At 33.7% G+C, this 19,464-nt stretch overlaps 1 protein-coding gene across 1 annotated transcript in view; it reads right to left on the bottom strand.

The window, feature by feature from the left end:
• Positions 1-19,464, bottom strand: part of LOC126886429 (cysteine sulfinic acid decarboxylase) — a 68,029-nt gene that overhangs the window by 16,262 nt on the left and 32,303 nt on the right. The window contains exons 2-3 of the mRNA XM_050653362.1: positions 15,116-15,483; positions 10,314-10,474 (exon numbers count right to left, since the gene is read on the bottom strand). Of these exons, the coding sequence (XP_050509319.1) occupies positions 10,314-10,474; positions 15,116-15,483 (529 nt within the window). The remainder of the gene's footprint in view (positions 1-10,313; positions 10,475-15,115; positions 15,484-19,464) is intronic.

Genomic DNA, 19,464 nt, shown 5'->3' on the forward strand with positions numbered 1-19,464 from the left:
GGGAAGTATGGAGAGCATTGGGAGAGACAGGAACAAGGTGGCTAGCAGGTCTATTTAATAGAATTATGGAAGTTGGACAAATGCCAGACGAATGGAGAAGCAGTATACTGGTACCTGTTTACAAAAACAAGGGAGATATACAACAATGTACAAACTACAGGGCTATAAAACTGCTTAGCTACACCATGAAAATATGGGAAAGAGTAATTGATAGACGGATACGTGAAGAGACCGAAATATCCGAGAATCAATTTGGCTTTATGCAGGGTAGATCAACAACAGATGCAATTTTCACTATAAGGCAGTTGATGGAAAAATACAGGAGTAAAGAAACAAACGCTCATATGGTATTCATTGATCTTGAGAAAGCATATGATAGAGTTCCTCGAGAGATTCTGTGGTGGGCACTCAATAAGAAAGGAGTCCCTGGTGAATATGTAAAGATTGTGAGGGATATGTATGAGGGAGTAACGACTAGTGTTAGGACAGGTGTGGGAGATTCATGTGAAAGTAGGATTGCATCAAGGTTCTGTGCTTAGTCCGTATTTATTCTCATTAGTTTTGGACCAGATAACAGCGAAAATACAGGGTAACATTCCATGGTGCTTAATGTATGCTGATGATGTCGTGTTAGTAGGAAATAGTGAAAGAGACTTAGAACAAAAACTGGAACAGTGGAGACAAGCTCTGGAGGAAAAAGGTTTAAAACTTAGTAGGACAAAAACAGAGTATTTGGAATGTTCATTTAAAGATGGAGCTACTACAAATAAAATGGTATCTTTGGATGGTGAAATGATTGTAAAAAGCAATAGTTTTAAGTACCTAGGATCGGTATTACAGAGTAATGGAGAAATAGATGGAGATGCATGCAGTAGAATTAGGGCTGGATGGATGAAGTGGAAAGAAGCGAGTGGTGTGTTGTGTGACAGAAAAATTCCAATGAAGCTGAAGTGAAAATTCTATAAAACAGCCATAAGACCAGCTATGATGTACGGAACTGAATGTTGGGCAGTGAAAAAGAAAGAGGAACAGCGAATGCATGTGGCGGAAATGAGAATGCTTAGATGGATGAGTGGAGTGACAAAGAAGGATAAAATTAGAAATGAGTATATTAGGGGAAGTCTAGGTGTGGCACCAATTGATGCCAAAATGAGAGAGCATAGGTTAAGATGGTTTGGTCATGTTCAACGTCGAGACGTTAACCACCCAATACGAAGAATAGCTGAAGTGCAGATTCCTGGAAGGAGTAGGAGAGGAAGACCAAAGAAGACCTGGGGGGAGACGATAAGGCAGGACATGTTGGTAAAGGGGATTAACATTGATATGGCCCAAGATAGAATTGTGTGGAGAAATGCAATTAGGGAAGCCGACCCCGCATAGGGATAAGGCAAAGAGAATGATGATGATGATGATCAGGTTTTGTGATGTTATACGAAGTAGTTTAAAAGATAATTACGTTTTTATTTTCAAATTTCATAGCAATATTCACCCCCTGTATAATTGTAGTGATTTGACATCAGAAAATCAATTTATGTTCAAGTGATTTTTAATATAATCTATTATTGTTAAAAATTATTAATCTAGCAAAACGTTTAATTTTAGCTAATACAGGGTTGGTAGAAACTGAATGAGTGTTTTCTCAAAGTTTGAGAGTATGAGTTTTCTCAAACGCAGCAGCCTATAATGCCTGTAATGAGCATTGTAATGAAATGCTATTGTATGGCACTTTATTATTTCCCACCCTGCCAGTGAGAACTGAATTTATTTTTGACATCCCTAACTTTATGTCTTTAATTATTTTAAATATTGTAAACGATTAAAAAACAATCAAATTAAATTGAAATGAATAACCAGTGTATATCTTCCACATTTACTTCATATTTAACGTAGCCTGTACCATAACATTGCACAGATTATTATCCCTGTAAAGCAATGATATACCATGAATGTGAATTCATACTTGAAAAATGTCCTTTATCCAGTTTCACAAAAAAAAAGGGATTCCTCAAACATAATATATATGCAGACAAAATCAGCCAAAGTGATTTGCGATATCTAATTAAAGGCCCTACCAAGTTGGTTTTGTTGAATATAGCATGGAAGCACGACGATACTTTAGTGATAAGCGTATTTTTCGTAGTAGCTATAGTATGTTGTTTTATATTATGTATTACCTATATTAAATTAGTTTTAGTATGTTTCGTTTATCTAAAAAAATGTAAAACAAACAAAAATTCTGTTTTTCTTGTAGTTGTTTTTTCGTATAGATATTGTTTTATATTGTAGTAAATTGAATTTAGTTTTAGTATGTTCCGCTTGTTTGTAGAATTATATTTAATTAGATTTGCTTTAATTACTAAAATAAATAAATTTTCAATTATATTTTATGTATTTGTGGAAAAGGAAACCTAGCATTAGCGGCCACATTTCTATAACGGCCAATTGTTTTCTATTTTTAGTGGTCGTTATTGTCAGGTTTTACTGTACCAATAATATTTTATTAAATTATGAAATATTATTTAAATAAAAAATTTATAAACTTGATAAAAGAAAGTTTGCTTAGAATTTACTCCTCTATCTAATTATGGGGTTATTTTTAATAAAATAGTGTTCACCCATGAGAAGGGGTAACATCCACCCCCAGGATAAAAGCGCAAGTTGGTACCACATCATTTTTGTTTCTTGAGGTATCCTCTAACTACTTACCAATTTTTATGAAAATTGATGGAGGTTCAACGAAATCAGGGGTGAAAACCTTCAGTGACTGCCTTTTTGGAAATATAAAAGATTAATTTTTTTCGTAATTGTCGATTTGCTAATTTTCTGATTTTTGGTTGCTATAAGGTTTAAAAAATTAATAAAAGTTATAAATCATGCACATAAATGTAAAAAAATATTTATTTTACTTAATTAAACGAGATTGCTTGAGCCAGAATGCTGAAATCTGCATTTTTATCATTAAAAAAAAGGTGGATTTCACCCCTAAAATGCAGAAAGCGCAACTTGGTGCCATATCACTTTTATTTTTTGAAGTATCCTCTAACTAATCAACAATTTTCATGAAAATCGATGAAGGTTCAAAGAAATCGTGGGTGAAAACATTCAGTGACTACACTTTCAGAAATATAGAAGAATAAGGTTTTCGTGATTTTCGACTTGTTAATTTTCGGATTTCTGGTGGCTATAAGGTTTGAAAAATAAAAAAAAAATGTAATTCATGCACACAAATGTAAAAAAATATTTATTTTTCTTAATCAAACGAGATTACTTGCGCCATAATGCGGAAATCTGCATTTTTTACAATTTAAAAAGTAGGGGTGTATTACACCCCTAAAATGCAAAAGCGCAAGTTGATGCTATATATTTTTTATTGCTTGAGATATCCTCTAACTACTTACCGATTTTCATGAAAATCGATGAAGGTTCAACAAAATAGGAAGTGAAAATTTACAGTGAGTGCACTTTCAGAAATCTAAAAAATAATTTAAAAAAAAGGGGTGTATTTCACCCCTAAAATGCAAAAAGCGCAAGTTGGCACTATGTCACCTTTATTCCTTGAGGTATCCTTTAACTACTCACCAATTTTTATGAAAATCGATGGAGGTTCAACGAAATCTGAGGTAATAACTCATATCCACCTTCATTGACTCCACTATTACCATTTTAATTTTATTATAGTGGTGAATTATGCATGTGAAACGTTTCAATTTGTTTAAGAGATGTCGCTGGATCGCGTCCCAATGGGAATTTCAATGATCTTTGAAATTCCCCTTAAATTGATGTTCCCTTGTTTTTCGATTCAGAAGACTGCACGCTAGCCAGGGCCCCCGCAAGGCTGATTGGCGCCCGCGTGCGGGACATATTTTAGCCCCCTTTAAATCTACTATACATATAAAACTAATAAATATTTTTGAAAAAGTTTCAACCCAGAATGAAAGACTACATCATTACTGAGGCCTAAAGTCCCTGAAAACTTCTATACATTTTATTTTAATAAGTTACAGGGGTAAAAATAAAAGAGAAAATTTAGTGTGATTTTTAATAATTGCAAATATTTAATTCAAAAGAAACTTTTTATTTATTTTTAACGGACTGTCGGCCCTCGGCAATAACGTTATCTTTCATTCTGCGTTTAAATTTTTTAAAAATAGATACTTATTAGTTTTCTCAGAATTCGAAAAAAATTAATACATTTAAAACGGTTTACTGCAAAGAGACCGAAATCATTAGACCGAAAGCAGTAGACCGAACTCATTAGACCGAAAAGCACTTTACCGAAACCTCACTAGACCGAACAGCAGAAGACCGAAAAGCAGTTCTTTTTACTTGTCGCAGTAAAAGAGATAAGACTAATGTAATTACAACTAAATGTTATTTGGATGGTTATTATAAACAGTTAAAATGGTGTTAACGTCACTCTACCCTTATTTTATTTTTACCTTCACTAATTTGTTTAACGGATTAAAATTATTTCATATCATCAATAAATGACCGTTTTGAAGTATAATTTCCAGGGGCAACTCCGAATTGCATGAAAATTTGGATTTAGGTTCTACTTACCCTCCACTTTAAAATTGAATTTGTGCCGTTGGTTGCTTTTACTTGGGGGGTGACATTTACTCCTTCTCGGGGGGTGAAAAACACGTGTTTAAAATAAGGCCGGAAATAGATAAATTGACTTATTTTAAGCACTTTTTGTTCTATAAAGTTTTTTATGTAAGTCAATACTTTTTGAGTTATTCGCGATTTAAAATGTTGAATTTGTGATAAAAAAAACTACGTTTTCAGACCGTTTTTCCCAAATAACTTAAAAAGTAAATATTTTATCGAAAAAATATTTTAGCAAAAGTGTAGCCTATAAAAAAACGAAAAAAAATGGTGTACCAGTAAAGTCTACAAATTGAGTAGAAGCAAAGTTTCAGCTCATGAAAAACACGTTCTTATTCGTCTAATTCCAAATCGAATAATTCAACGCGAAATCACCGAAGAAAGAAGCGTTTTTTGGGAAAACCTTATTAAGATTGTTAAAGTATCGAAAAAAAGCTTATTGTTTGTTAAAATAAACGAGTTAGACTGAAAAAAAATGTTGGCCTCTTTTTTTGGTAAAAAAAATCGTGAAAACCTCCCTCTATTTAGTACCCTAAATGAAATTAATCGTTTGGATTTACCATCTATTTTAACTGTATGTGTATTGTTTATATGATCTGTAAGTTTGTTTGGTTTGAAGTGCTTACTTTTAAAAACATTTGGTTTTATATTAAAAAAAAAAATTTCTAAAAATTTTTGAAAAATTTCATTTTTTCAAAATAACTTAAAATGTATTAGCGATAAGAAAAATCTTAAAGAGTAAAAAAATGTAGGTTTTGCTATTATAAATATGCTAGTTCCATTTTGTTTCTCCGTAAGACAAAAATTGGTAAAGATAAGGCTGTTCAAAATTTGCATACACTCGTGATTAGTGACCCATTCAAGCTTTCTCAATTGTAACCCTTTCAAAAATAAACACTTTAAACCGGCGATACTGACAGATCATAATATAAAAAATAGATAGGTAAGTAAATTGTTTGTAAAGCGGTAGCGATTAATTTCATTTGGGGAGCTAAACACGGCGAGATTTTCATGATTTTTTACAAAAAAAAAGGAGAACCAACTTTATTTTGAGAGTAACTCGCTTACTTTTAATGCTAAAACTTTTGCTAACAATTAAAACAAAGATTTTTATAAACACTTTAAAAAAATTTAAATGGGTTTTTCCCGAAAAGTGCTTAATTTTTCGGTGATTTCACCTTGAAATATTCGATTTGGAATTAGACGAATAAGAACGTATTTTTCATGAGCTACAACTTTGTTTCTATTTGATTGATAGACTTTACTGATAAACCATTTTTTTGGGTTTTTATAAGCTACACTTTTGCTAAGAACATTTTTTTCGATAAAATATTTACTTTTTGAGTTATTTGCGAAAAACCGTCTGAAAACGTAATATTTTTGTCGAAAAATCAACACCTTCAATGGCAAATAACTCGAAAAGTATTGACTTAATTAAAAAACTTTATAGAACAAAAGTTGCTTAAAATTAGTCAATTTATCCATTTCCGTTCTTATCTTGAACATATGTTTTTTCACCCCCGAGAAGGGGTGACAGTCACCCCCCAAGTAAAAGCAACCAACGGCACAATTTCAACTTTGAAGTGGAGGGTAACTAGAACCTAAATCCAAATTTTCACGCAATTCGGAGTTGCCCCAGAAAATTACACAGTATCGCCGAATTTCCCGTTCATTTACTGGGCTAACAGTCTATATATAAAATAATACAAAATAAAACAATAAATCTTAGCATAACTTAATGCAATCATTTTAGATTTATTTACCATTTCGGTCTAATGCTGTTCGGTCTAGTGAGGTTTCGGTAAAGTGATTTTCGGTCTAATGAGTTCGGTCTACTGCTTTCGGTCTAATGATTTCGGTCTAATTGTCGTGTACCATTTAAAACACATTGAAAATTTTGACAGGCGGCATTTTGCGCCTTTCCCCTTAGATTTTTGGCAACATTAATGAAGCACATATTAAATTAAAAATATACATTTAAGTAAATAAACAATAATATTTTGTCATTTCAAAGTTTTCAAACAAATTTTATACAGGGTGTCTACATAACTAGGAACCTTATTTATGGGAAACTGTTTTATTGTTAATTTTAACAGAAAAAGTTATTCTTTATAAAAAGTTCTGCATTGTCTAGAACCTAGAATGCAACCATGAAATATCAAATTTTATGAATCTTATACGAGGTATGTCAAAAATATGAATTTCGGTCAAGAGCAAAGTACGTTTAGTTTTCACAATATTGAAAAGTTATTACGAAAAGTTGTTCAGCATTAAAAACTATGTTTCTAATTGCAGTTACATCCTTCTAATTGAAATATATTGTGATCTAGAATGGTACTTTACTTTTGATCGAAACTCATATTTTTTTACATATATCTCATACAAAATTGAAACAATTTGATAGGTTGCATCTTAGATTTTAGAAAGCATGCCAAGCTTTTTAGAAAGAACTTTTTATCGTACATTAATTGTACTTTTCAACAACGCCCTCTTCATTTATTAGAAATATTGTGATGTCTTTTTTTATTAATAATTAGCCCTTTTCAGTTATTACAAATAATGTGATAGCTCTTTTAATGTTATTAATTAATTAATCAATAACAATAAAAGAGTTATAGCATTATTCGTAATAAATGAGGAGGGCGTTGGGTATCTGTAATTTGAGAGAAAAAAAGTTCAATAAAAGGATGTAATTGCATATTAAAACATATAGTTTTAATAAATTCCAAACAACTTTTCATAATAATAATTTTCGATATTGTGAAATATAAGGTACTCTTGATCGAAATTCATATTTTTGATACTCATAAGATTGACACAATTTAGTTTTTAGACTATGCAAAGCATTTTATGAAGAATACATTTTTTCCTTAAAATTAATAATAAAAAAGTTTCCCATATGGTTCCAAGTTACGTAGACACAATATCTTAATTATTTTCTGTTTTTTTCAAAATAATTTGTAAATTATTGTGGATTTTATTAGAGGAAACCCGATTATAATCGACTTTTTAAAATGAATTATTATTAATCTATGCAATGATTATGATACTTACTATTTTCACAATTAATTTAATTTCCACACCACTTAAAATAACAACAAATAAAAAAGATTGTCCAATATTTTTTACACGAAAACAAAAGTTTAAAATCAGGGCAGAACAAACTCAACAGATATTGCAATAATAGTCAAAGTCGTAGGTAATTATTAACACCAATATAAAATAAAATTTTAAACCCTTAACTGCAGGAAACCACCCGTTCACCAGTAACAGTAAATAATGTTTGTGCCTAATAAACGCATAGACGAGAAGGAAAAAGATACTCAAGTCAAATACGAGTACATAATCATAATTCATAGAGTATTTGTTTACTTAAGGGTAATTATCATGAATTCGAGTAAAAGATTCACTTTATATGAGTAAAACTGCTTGATCCAGCAAGTTGTGTTTTTGTTGGAGTAAAACTGCTAAGTTGCGTTTTATGGGTGTGAATTTATGTTTCTCTTCGTCAAGGGGTGTGATTTGATCTTTATTTGACTATTATGAGTGTCGCTTGGCATAAATCGATTTTATGCCAAGCGTAATTCAATCTACTTCAAAGAAAAAAATTAGGAAGGAACAACAAAATATTTTTGACACAATATTTAAGTTCAACATTTCAGGACGGAAATAATTATTTTTTCAGTAATAACACAACACAGTGGAACCTCGATAACCCGGATTAATCGGGACCGCGGCCGATCCGGGTTATCGAAAATCCGGGTTAGCCGGAGAATATAGTAAAAATTAATAAATAACCTCCATTATAATTACAAAAACATGAAACACATATGCACAGTACACATCTAAATTACGTATAGTTGTATAGAGTGTAGAGTTTTGTTCCTTTCTTGGTAAAAAACTCAGTCATACTGTAGAGATGTACCGACACCATAATATGGTAGGTCTGGATCCCGCGTACGAAAAAAATGTTGATAAATAGCAAGCTGAAAATTTGTTATTAGCTTAAGGGTGTCTAGTCGGACAAACATTAATATATGGGAACACTGGAACAGGGGAAGTTTTAACTGTGGAACAGGCTAAAAATTTGGAACGGTCAGACCACGAAAACGGCACATGTATTTTGTCCGACAGAACAGACTTAAACTCTCCGAACAGAGATTAAACTCTCATGCAAAAATCAGACTGCTATTTATCACCAAATTGGCGTTTTAATGAGTGGAACATGTAGAATATGTCAAATGACAGGAATTATGACAGGTGATAAATAGCAGTCTGATTTTTGCATGAGAGTTTAATCTCTGTTCGGAGAGTTTATGTCTGTTCTGTCGGACAAAACAAATGTGCCATTTTCGTGTTCTGACCGTTCCAGATTTTTTACCTGTTCCACAATTAAAACTGCCCCTGTTCCAGTGTTCTCATATATCAAAGTTTATCCGACTAGACACCCTTAAGCTATTAACAAATTTTTAGCTTGCTATTAATCAACTTTTTTTTCATACGCGGGATCCAGACCTATGGTATCATAATATCATATTATGATGCTGCAATAAATTTATTTTAAAGATTCGCCTTTATCAATCCTACCTAATGTTTCTAGTTTCTTTTCCATTGTCATAACATTTTTACGTTTTGTTAACATTACAGTTTTGTTACCATTACGTAGACAAAAATCAGGCAAACACAATCTGAAGCACGATTACAGAACGGAAGTGATTAAAACAATGTTGTTATTTAAGAACAGACTAAGGCCATTGTTTTAAAAAAGAATTTTTAAATAGTCACGTCTATTTTAAACAATGCTAAGACAGTTTGACATAAATAACGGAAAAGGAATACAGACAGGTGCCTGTTCTTTCCGATAAGCTGAGACGGTCGCTCTGCCTGCCGCCGTGTGCATGAATCATTTTTACGGTTGTACATACTTATATGTGTTCAAATTACACAAATACACATTATCTCTCAAATATTATTTGACCTACATACATTTTTATTTGATAAAATTGTTAAATTGTTTATTTGTTAAATTTTTGTCTGATGAAAATCGGTCCGGGTTAGCCGGACTTCCGGGTTATCGGGGGCCGACTTATCGGGGTTCCACTGTATTTGATTTTTGAGATTTCTCTAGCTGTTCATGAAATAATTAAAATTGTATATAAAAAATGATTATATCATTTAAAATAAATATTTCTTATTTACCAAACCTTCGGTTTGGCGCCCCTTTGGGGTTACGCCCGCGTGCGCCCGGTTACGGGGGCCCTGACGCTAGCGCTGTTGATGAAGTCTGAAATGGTGGAAACAGCTGTCCAGCGATTGTACATCCCTCTGAATCGAAAACAAGTAAAACCATCTTTTACTTTTCTATATTTACTCAGATTTGAGTACTAGAAAGTTTCTTTCTGTACTTTTCCTAGACGAATGAAAACGGAATGTGATTGCATATAGTGGAGTCCTTTTTATTTTTACTTACTCTACTACTACAATAATAATTGTTTCTAAGGCTAACGTGACCAAAGATGGGTTTCAGTTAGATATAATATTCTACTAGTCTTTTTTGTATTTCTTTAAATGTAAATATACTAACTACATATTTTTTTTTTATTTATATTATGGTACATAATCTACCACTGTGAATTTTCCCGTGATGATGTTATGTAAATGAACGATTGCTTAGAGAATCAATTATATACTTTGTTTATGCTCACCTGTATCATATCTTGTATCATAAAATTTATCTTTTTGGAATAGATAAGCTGCTTGAGTACCATTTGCTTCAGCCAAAATTCCTTTATGACGGATTAGTAATGTGGAACATTGTTGTGGAGCAGCAAGCAGTTTGTGTGGATTCCACGTAACTGAATCGGCCCTGTAAACGAATATTTATTTAAAATATGTTTAATTAAATATGTCCACTAATCAAATAATCACTGGCTGTATTTAGAATAATAGCCTAGTAACTATAAACGAGATGGAAAGAGTTCGAAATATTGAAAGAAACACAAAACGTAGAAGATCGCTGTAATCAGATCAAAACCATCATGCAAGAAACAACCTAAAAGTATAAAACTACACGCAGGGCCGCCGAGAGGGATGAGCGGGTCCCGTTAAAAAGTGAAGGGCGGGACCCGGCAAAAAGTGAAGAGCGAAAAAAAATTGTTTAATTTTTATAGAAATAAAATCATTAATAATAAGTAATAACAAACATTTCAAATATAAATTTTATTAAATTTTGATTATATTTTTAATAGTGAAAATATTTATAATACAGGTGTTTTTCGAGTTTTATGATCAGCAAAAATGTCTCTAATTTTCGAAAAATCGCATGATTTTATCAAATCATTCTCAATTCACAAAGTTGATAGGCAGCTAACCGATCCTGTTTCATTGTAGCTGTCATTATCTCATAGAATTTTTTATGCGAAAAAGAAAACTAAAAGGAACTAAAGGAATGAATTTTATTTTCCGCATTAAATCTTCTGGTTAAATTGCTTATTATATGACAATATTAAATATTTCTCAGCGAAATATTGCGTCGGGCACAAAATTATCAGTCGCATCACTACTAGGCCCAGGCAAATCATCAAAAATCTCACAGACCTTTTTGCGCCGTTTTTCTTTATTTGATGTAAATACTGGATTTATTCCATAATTGCTGGTAACTAAATTAGGTTCTTCAACATAGATTCTTCAGATTTTTTGTAAATCTACTAGAAGCCCTGATATATTTTTAATCTCCACATCCATACCATAGTTTTATCTGAATACGCTGTAGTACTTGACTCCTGTGATTTATCGCTGTTAAAATTTTAAACCAAATCGATTAAAGGTCATAAGTCATAATATTAAATTATACAGTGCTAGTCCAAAGTCCGTACTACCCCCCTCTTATCTTTTGAACGGTTTTTACCTATAATAATGAAATTTGGAGTGAGGAAATAAACGGACGTTAGCTTCTTAACTAGTCATGACAGGTGACGTAATAGTGACAGATGACGTTACAGTGCCACTGTGACCTATAATTTTAAATGGATCCTTATGGCAAGTGATACCTCGTTTAAAAGGTATTCAAAATACCTATTCAGTCATACTAATTTTTTTGGGTTTAATTGGATTTTGATTTTGGTGAATAAATTAAATAAATATAATATTGTAGTTTCGCATTTAATTAATAAAAATTCAAATGTCCGCCTATGGTTTTTTTGTCAAAAAAGTTTTTCAATTCTCTAGTAGTTTTTACGTCAACGTCAACCTTTTTGACAAGTAATCATAGGCGGAATTTTGAATTTTTATTAATTAAATGCGAAACTACAATTTTATATTTATTTCATTTATTCACCAAACCTAGCATAAACTCGAACAAAATTAGTATGACTGAATAGATATTTTCAATACCTTTCAAACGAGGTATCACTTACCATAAGGTCTCATTTAAAATTATCTGTCACAGTCACAGTGGCGCTGTAAAGTCATCTGTCACTATTACGTCACCTGTCATGACTAGTTAAGAAGCCTACGTTCGTGTATTTCCTCCCGCCAAATTTTACTATTATAGGTATAACCGTTCAAAAGATACGAGGGGGGGTACGGACTTTTGACTAGTATAGCCGAGTATTTGCGAGCTCGCACACCAAAGCAATATCCTACATCGCATATAACATGAATTGCGAAAAGATAAGCACTGAGTGTCACATCTGGTTTTCGCTACACCGAAAACCAGATGTGACACTCAGTGCGTATCTCTCCGCAATGTATGTTATGCGATGTAGGGATATTGCTTTGGTGTGCGAGTCCGCTTTTAAGGAACGACGCATTATGGACATAAAGTGAAGAGCAAAAAAAAAAAATGGGAAAAATTACGTATTTGGTCTGGTTGACGCCGGGCCCCTTACATCGCCGGGCCCGGTAAAATGTACCGGCTGTACCGCCCTCTCGGCGGCCCTGGGTACACGTAAACAACAATGGATGAGAAAGAGAAAATTCTCTATAGGTCGGAGTGCAGAACCCTTGGTGTTGGTCTATTGCCTGAGCTTTTTATAACTTTTAAAGCATACAGACCGATAAATAATGGACAATGGGAGAATTTACAATATACATTCATTACCTACGGGCTTATCTAGATAAAATTCCAACAGAATTCTGCATCCTTAGTACTAAAATCTGAGTAAAATAAAATAAAGAAAGACAGCTTTAGATTTAATTCCATTCGGGGGCCACACCACCATCAGCTGACATATTATGTTTCTTCTTTTCAGAGTTTCAGAGCCGCCTGTGGTGTATCCCCAATGGATACTAATAACAATGGATGTCCAAAAATACTTGAGACTAACGGATAATAGTCGAAAAGAGAAAAATAAAACCACCGATGATTTTCCGAAAAATCTGGAAAATGTTTAACCCTATAAAAAGCTTTGGTAATATAATCCAAAAATATAATATGTTAAATGTAAAGATAAAAAATGAGACAACAGTGGTGGAAATGAACAAGCAAATTGCTTATAGTAGGGAAAAAGAAAAAAAAACAAAAAACAACAATGGATGACTGATGAAATCCTGGAATTGATGGAGCAGAGAAGAAAATTGAAAGATAACAAGACGTAATACAAAGAAAAACAGAAACTAATTAAACAAAAAATAAATGTAGCTAAAGAAAAATGGATGGAGGATAAATGCAAGGAATTAGAAAAATTGAATGAAAAACATGATACGTTTAATATGTTTAAAAAAGTTAGAGAAGTAGCTGGTCTTTATCATAAGAAAACTGCACATACTATAACCGATTCGTCGGGAAAAATGATAATAGACGAACACGAAATTCGAACTACCTGGTATAATTATATAAATGAACTGTATAATGATGATTGACCCGAAGAACTGGTGACTTTAGATGTACATAGGTGAAGGACCAGAAATACTAAAATCAGAAATACTACATGCTATAAAATTGACAAAAAAAAAGAAAGCCGTTGGCCCTGACAACATACCTACAGAAATGTTAAAGCTTAATACCAGTCAAACTTTTCAATGATGTTTATTCGACTGGTGATATCCCTGAAGATTGGTTAAAGTCCGAATTCATAACCCTACCAAAAAACAACGTCCGAAAAACTGTAGCGATTATAGAATGATGAAGCCTTATGAGCCAAACTTTGAAAATCGTTCTACGTATCATCCACAGTAAAATCAGAGATAAATGTGAAGAAGACCAGGATAAAACACAATTTGGCTTCAGAAATGGACTGGGAACCCGGGACGCACTCTTTGCACTAAATGTATTATTGCAGAAATGCCGAGATCAAAGGAAATACGTCTTTGCTGTATGTATTGACTATGAGAAGGCCTTTGATCGAGTACAATATCACAAATTAATTAAAATATTAAAGGATAAAGGGGTTGATAGTCAAGATGTACGAATCATAGAAAAATTATACTGGCGTCAAACAGCGACAGCTTGCATAAATGGAAAATCAACAGAAATATGCAAAATACAAAGAGGTGTCAGACAGGGTTGTATACTGTCCCCACTGTTATTCAATTTATATTCAGATATAATATTTAGGGAAGCGCTGCATAATTTGGAATGGGGTGTGAAAGTTAATGGAATTCTGATAAATACAATCAGATGTGCAGACGATACAGTTATTTTAAGTGATGATATGAATCGATAACAACACCTTTTAAATGCCATTGACACAGTGGGAAGAGAGTTTGTCCTAAACATAAACTGTTCAAAAACAAAATACATGATATTTAGCCGTTTGGCCCATCAAGATTCACGGTTATATGTTGATGGTCATATAATTCAAAGAGTACCCAGTTTTAAATATCTTGGTTGCCATATTACTGAACAACTAGATCCAGATAAAGAGATAAAATGTAGAATCGAGATAGCCCGCACGACATTTTTAAAACTGAGGTCATTCTGAGGTAATGATAACTTCAACTTCGAAAGCGCATGATTAAATGTTACATTTGGTCAGTCGTCTTGTATGGTGTCGAAGCATGGACATTAAAAATATCCACCATTAATCGTTTGGAGGCCTTTGAAATATGACTGCACAGGCGTACACTGAAAATACCATGGACAGCTATGCTGACAAATGTGGCAGTCCTTAAGAGAGCAAATGCTGCCCGCGAGCTGCTTGATAACATCAAGTATAGAAAGATGGCCTATTTTGGGCCCGTAGTAGGGGGACACCGGTATAATATTCTTCAACTTATTATGATGGGTAAAATCGAAGGACGCAGAGGAATTGGTAGAAAGCAGGCCTCTTGGTTGAAGAATATCCGGGAGTGGACAGGAATAAAGAAAGCAGAACAACTATTTAGAATAGCTGGAGATAGAGACAGTTTCGCCATGTTAATCTCCAACGTCAAGGGGACTTGATAGGGCACGTTAAGAAGAAGAAGGAAAAAGAAGGAAAAGAACTAGTAGCTTAGTAAAGTTAAAGACAGTAAACATTTATCAATGACTTCCCAATCCTCTAAAAAGTTTATTCTATTAACTTACCTTTCAATACCGTACATTAAAGATCTATGTTTCTTTGACATCAGTGCACCACCTCCCCAAGCTGCATCTACATGTAGCCATAGCTTGTATTCTTCACAAAGGTCCGCTATTTGATCAAGAGGATCGAAGGCTCCCAGTACAGTGGTACCGGCTGTAGCACTCACCATAAATGGTACCGCTTTCTCTTCTATCGCCCTTTTAATTTCCTCTCTTAAGTGTCCAACGTCAAGCTTACCTCTTTTGTCTGATCTGATGGAATATACATTGTCTGATCCAATACCCAGGAATGATGAAAGTTTTGTTATCGAGTAGTGACTTTGATCCGAAGAGAAGAGGACGAGGCGGGGAAGAGACGAAATTCCCTTTTTCTACAAATAGAGATATATACTAAGTAAACAAAGCAGTTTACTAAAAGAAAAAACAGAACATGTACCTAAACAAAAAATACCCTCTCAAGTTCATTTTAATGTATTATATTCATTAAAAAATATAAAATGGCAACAAATAGGTTGAAAATATTTTCATATTTTTCTTGTAAAACATTGCTTATTTTATTATAATTTACAACTGTTCTATATTATTCACCGAGTGATTGCCGGTATAATGAATACCCCTTCTTACTGACCACTCGCTTCGGGTGGATGAGCTCGTAAGTGTTAAGGCATCATTTTGTCCTGGGGTTGAGAAATCGGTACCAAAGGAGGATAATTCAAAGATTTGATCAACGGCAGAAGGATGGGGAAGCACAAGTAGGACAAACACGCCATTAAGGATTCATAGATATACGCCCTAGCACGGGCGCCCATATAAAAATTTTCAGGGGGGGGGCAGACGTGAAGATGTTGCACAATATATTTTGTATACTTTGGATAACCATATATAGTTTACAGCAACCGAAAAGCTAGGGGGGCCACGGCCCCCCTTCCCCTGCCCATGGGTATGGGCGCCCATGCACCCTAGTCAATTATTAACGGCAGTGCTCATGACTAAAATAAATCTGAGAGTAAGTGCTCCTGATATGATGTCCGAGAAGCATAGTTTTGAGTTCACCAAAAGAGAATATTTCGGTCAAAAAGTGTCCACCGAAATACAAAGATGAGAATCTATAAAACCTTAATTCGACCAATAACATGCTATGGCAGTGAAGTCTGGGTGCTGAAAGAAACATCCAAAAACAAACTCGACACATTCGAAAGGAAAGTACTTAGGAGAATACTAGGACCTGTGAGGGAAAACGGAATCTTCAGAAGTCGATACAACAACGAGCTTTATCAACTTTATAAGGAAACGCCCCTGTCAGACTTCATTAGATTACAAAGATTGCAATGGGCCGGACATGTGATAAGAATGGGAGAGGATAGGCTACCGAAACGAGTACTGAATGCTAGAATGCAAGGAAAGAGACCGGTTGGGAAGCCACGAAAGCGCTGGGAAGACACAGTAAACAGCGACGCACAAGCTCTTTTAGGAGTCCGTGTATGGAGAAGAGCAGCCACAGACAGGCAAGGGTGGAGGCAAAAAATAAAGGAGGCCAAGGCTCAATTTGGGCTGTAGTGCCGTAGAAGAAGAAGAAGAAAAGAGAATACGTTCAATAGAAGGAAGAATATCAAGATATGTACATTGAATGCATATTGAAGTCACGGGAACAGTAGAAATTAGATGCCCAGATCCTGAAATCACAAGTGGAGATTACAAGGTATGCTACTCGGGAAAAGTGATGGATTATATGAATATGGAGGCAAATACATATAAATTGAGAACGATTTCCTAAGTGAAAAACGAAATATCGAAATAAACTTATTTACAATAAACATATGTATTAAATTGCTAAAAATTGTAGAATGAGAGCTGCTTCTCTGACTTTTCTCTGTTTCGTGTCTGTTCAGTTCCTGATTTTATGGCTCCTCTTACATTTAAACTGTTGCAAATGATGAAAAGGTTGCCAATGCGAGAAGATTATACTATTGGATATAGAAATTGAGTCAATACTCTCAATCTTAAAGTTTATATTTTTAATAGTTGTTACACAATCATGGGACAACCGGTGTCGAGGCTTACAATTTCTGACTCATCATCAAGCCCAGTACATAAAGTTTTCACAATTACAAACTACAAGCTAAAAATCACAAAAAGACAAAATTGTACAATTTTGCACCAGGTACCTGGTGCCCAGGGTGGAACTCGTCGCCTGGGACTATCGAATAATTCGCGAAATGAAGATTGGATCGAAAAACTTAAAAATACGTGTTACGTCAATATTTTTCAAAAATCTATCGAATTACACTAAACACGACGCCCCCTCTGCCCCTGGAGGTGAAATGGGGGTAACTTTAAAATCTTAAATAGTAATCCCCAATTTTTATTGCTGATTTGGATTCCTTACGTAAAAATAAGCAACTTTTATGCAAGACACCTTTTCGAATTGTGGATAGATGGCGCTATAATCGGAAAAAACTATGTATCGTGATACCATACGTAAATTATAGAAACGGTCTAATATCTCGAGAAATACTCTTCAAAATAAAAAACCAAAAAATACACTTCACCCCATGGAGGTGGAGTAAGAGGTAACTTTAAAATCAAATAGGAATCCCAATGTTTTATTGCAGATTTGGATTCCTCATGAAAAAATAAGTAACATTTATTCGAAACATTTTTTAGAATTGTTGATAGTTGGCGCTAATAAATAGTATTTTTCCGATAAAGCTCCATCTATCCATAACTCGAAAAATGTCTCGAATAAAAGCTGCTTAATTTTACGTAGGGAATCCAAATCTGCAATAAAAATGGGGGCTTCTATTTAAGATTTTAAAGTTACCACCACCCCACCACTAGGGGGTGGAGTGGAGAGTAGTGTTTAGTGTCATTCGATAGAATTTTGATGAATATTGAACACGTATTTTTTAATTTTTTATTTGGAAGTGTATTTCTCGAGATATCATAGCACCATCTATCCACAATTCGAAAAAATTTTCCGAATAAAAGTTGCTTATTTTAACGTAAACAATCCAAATATGCAATAAGAAATGGGTGTTTCTATTTAAGATTTTAAAGTTACCCCCACCCTACCTCCATGGGGTTGAGTGGGGGGTCGTGTTTAGTGTCATTGGATAGATTCTTGAAAAATATTGAATACGGTTTTTTCGGTTTTTCGATCCAATCTTCATTTCGCGAATTATTCGATGGTCCCGCGAATTATTCGATCGTCCCAGCCGACGAGTTCCACCCTGGGACCAGGTACCTCAGAGTAATGAAATTCGTGTTCAGTGACCTCTAAAACTCCCAAGTATAAAAATTGAACTCATTTTCGTTTCCTGAGTTCTAAATTTTTCATTTTCCATCTCTTCGAGATGCACTTTGAATATGCATTTTCTTATGCACAAAAATTTTTGCCGGAGATCAATTTAGTTCACAAAATTGCCTGACGCTCTCTCGAATTGAATGCAAAAAGTTGCATGACGATTCATCTTACTGCACAAAATTCCTTGGTTTTGGGCTTTTTAGTGCTTCGTTGCTTCGCCTATTAATATTTTTAACTTAAACATGCAACATGAAAACAGTTCAGATTTTTTAAAATATATTTAAATTGCATAGTTTGTAAAATATTGAAAAATTGTAATTTGGGTACTAATAACTCAGATTAGTCGATATAGGATTATTTTTATTTAAATGAAGGTATCAAATCGCGGAAAGAGTGACAACGGAAGAAGAGAAAAATAGAAATATGATAAATAAATGTTAAAGATGATATCTGGGTTACAAAACAAAAGGAGACCCATATGAGTTGATTAAAAGTCATTCTACTAGGAACATTAAAACTAAGAGGAATATACTTCCGTTTTAAATACAAAGAAAACCTATTTGACGTCCAAGGAGTATTACGGAATGTTTTAACTGCATCTGACTACGTGCTGTAGAACACTAGAAAGTGCACGTTTCCGGCACTCCGCGGTGTCGCCTTGTTCCGTTGTATGATAAACTACTAGCCAATGCTTTTCATATCAGACAATTCTTCAACTTGCCCCGTAAGACAGCCATGCCGTCCACGTCCCCGTCGTAACACACCTCTGATTATATATTCTAGTAAAATAAGATTACACTACATGTAAATCAAAATGTAAATTCCTACAGGTTGGAACTAATTTTATATCAAAGTTTGGGTGAGTACAAAAGATATTTTCAAGAAAGTATCCAAATCATATAAGGGGATCATTGTTTAAATAATTAAAAAGGGGTCATTTTTGCACAATATTTACTTTTTTAACTGCTGATGTAATTTAAATTTTAATGAAGGTCTGTAGGGTTTTTTATAGACAGCTGAAGAACAAATCTTTCACCTAGGACTTACT

Source organism: Diabrotica virgifera, chromosome 6, assembly GCF_917563875.1.
Source record: "Diabrotica virgifera virgifera chromosome 6, PGI_DIABVI_V3a".
Classification (NCBI taxonomy): domain Eukaryota; kingdom Metazoa; phylum Arthropoda; class Insecta; order Coleoptera; family Chrysomelidae; genus Diabrotica; species Diabrotica virgifera.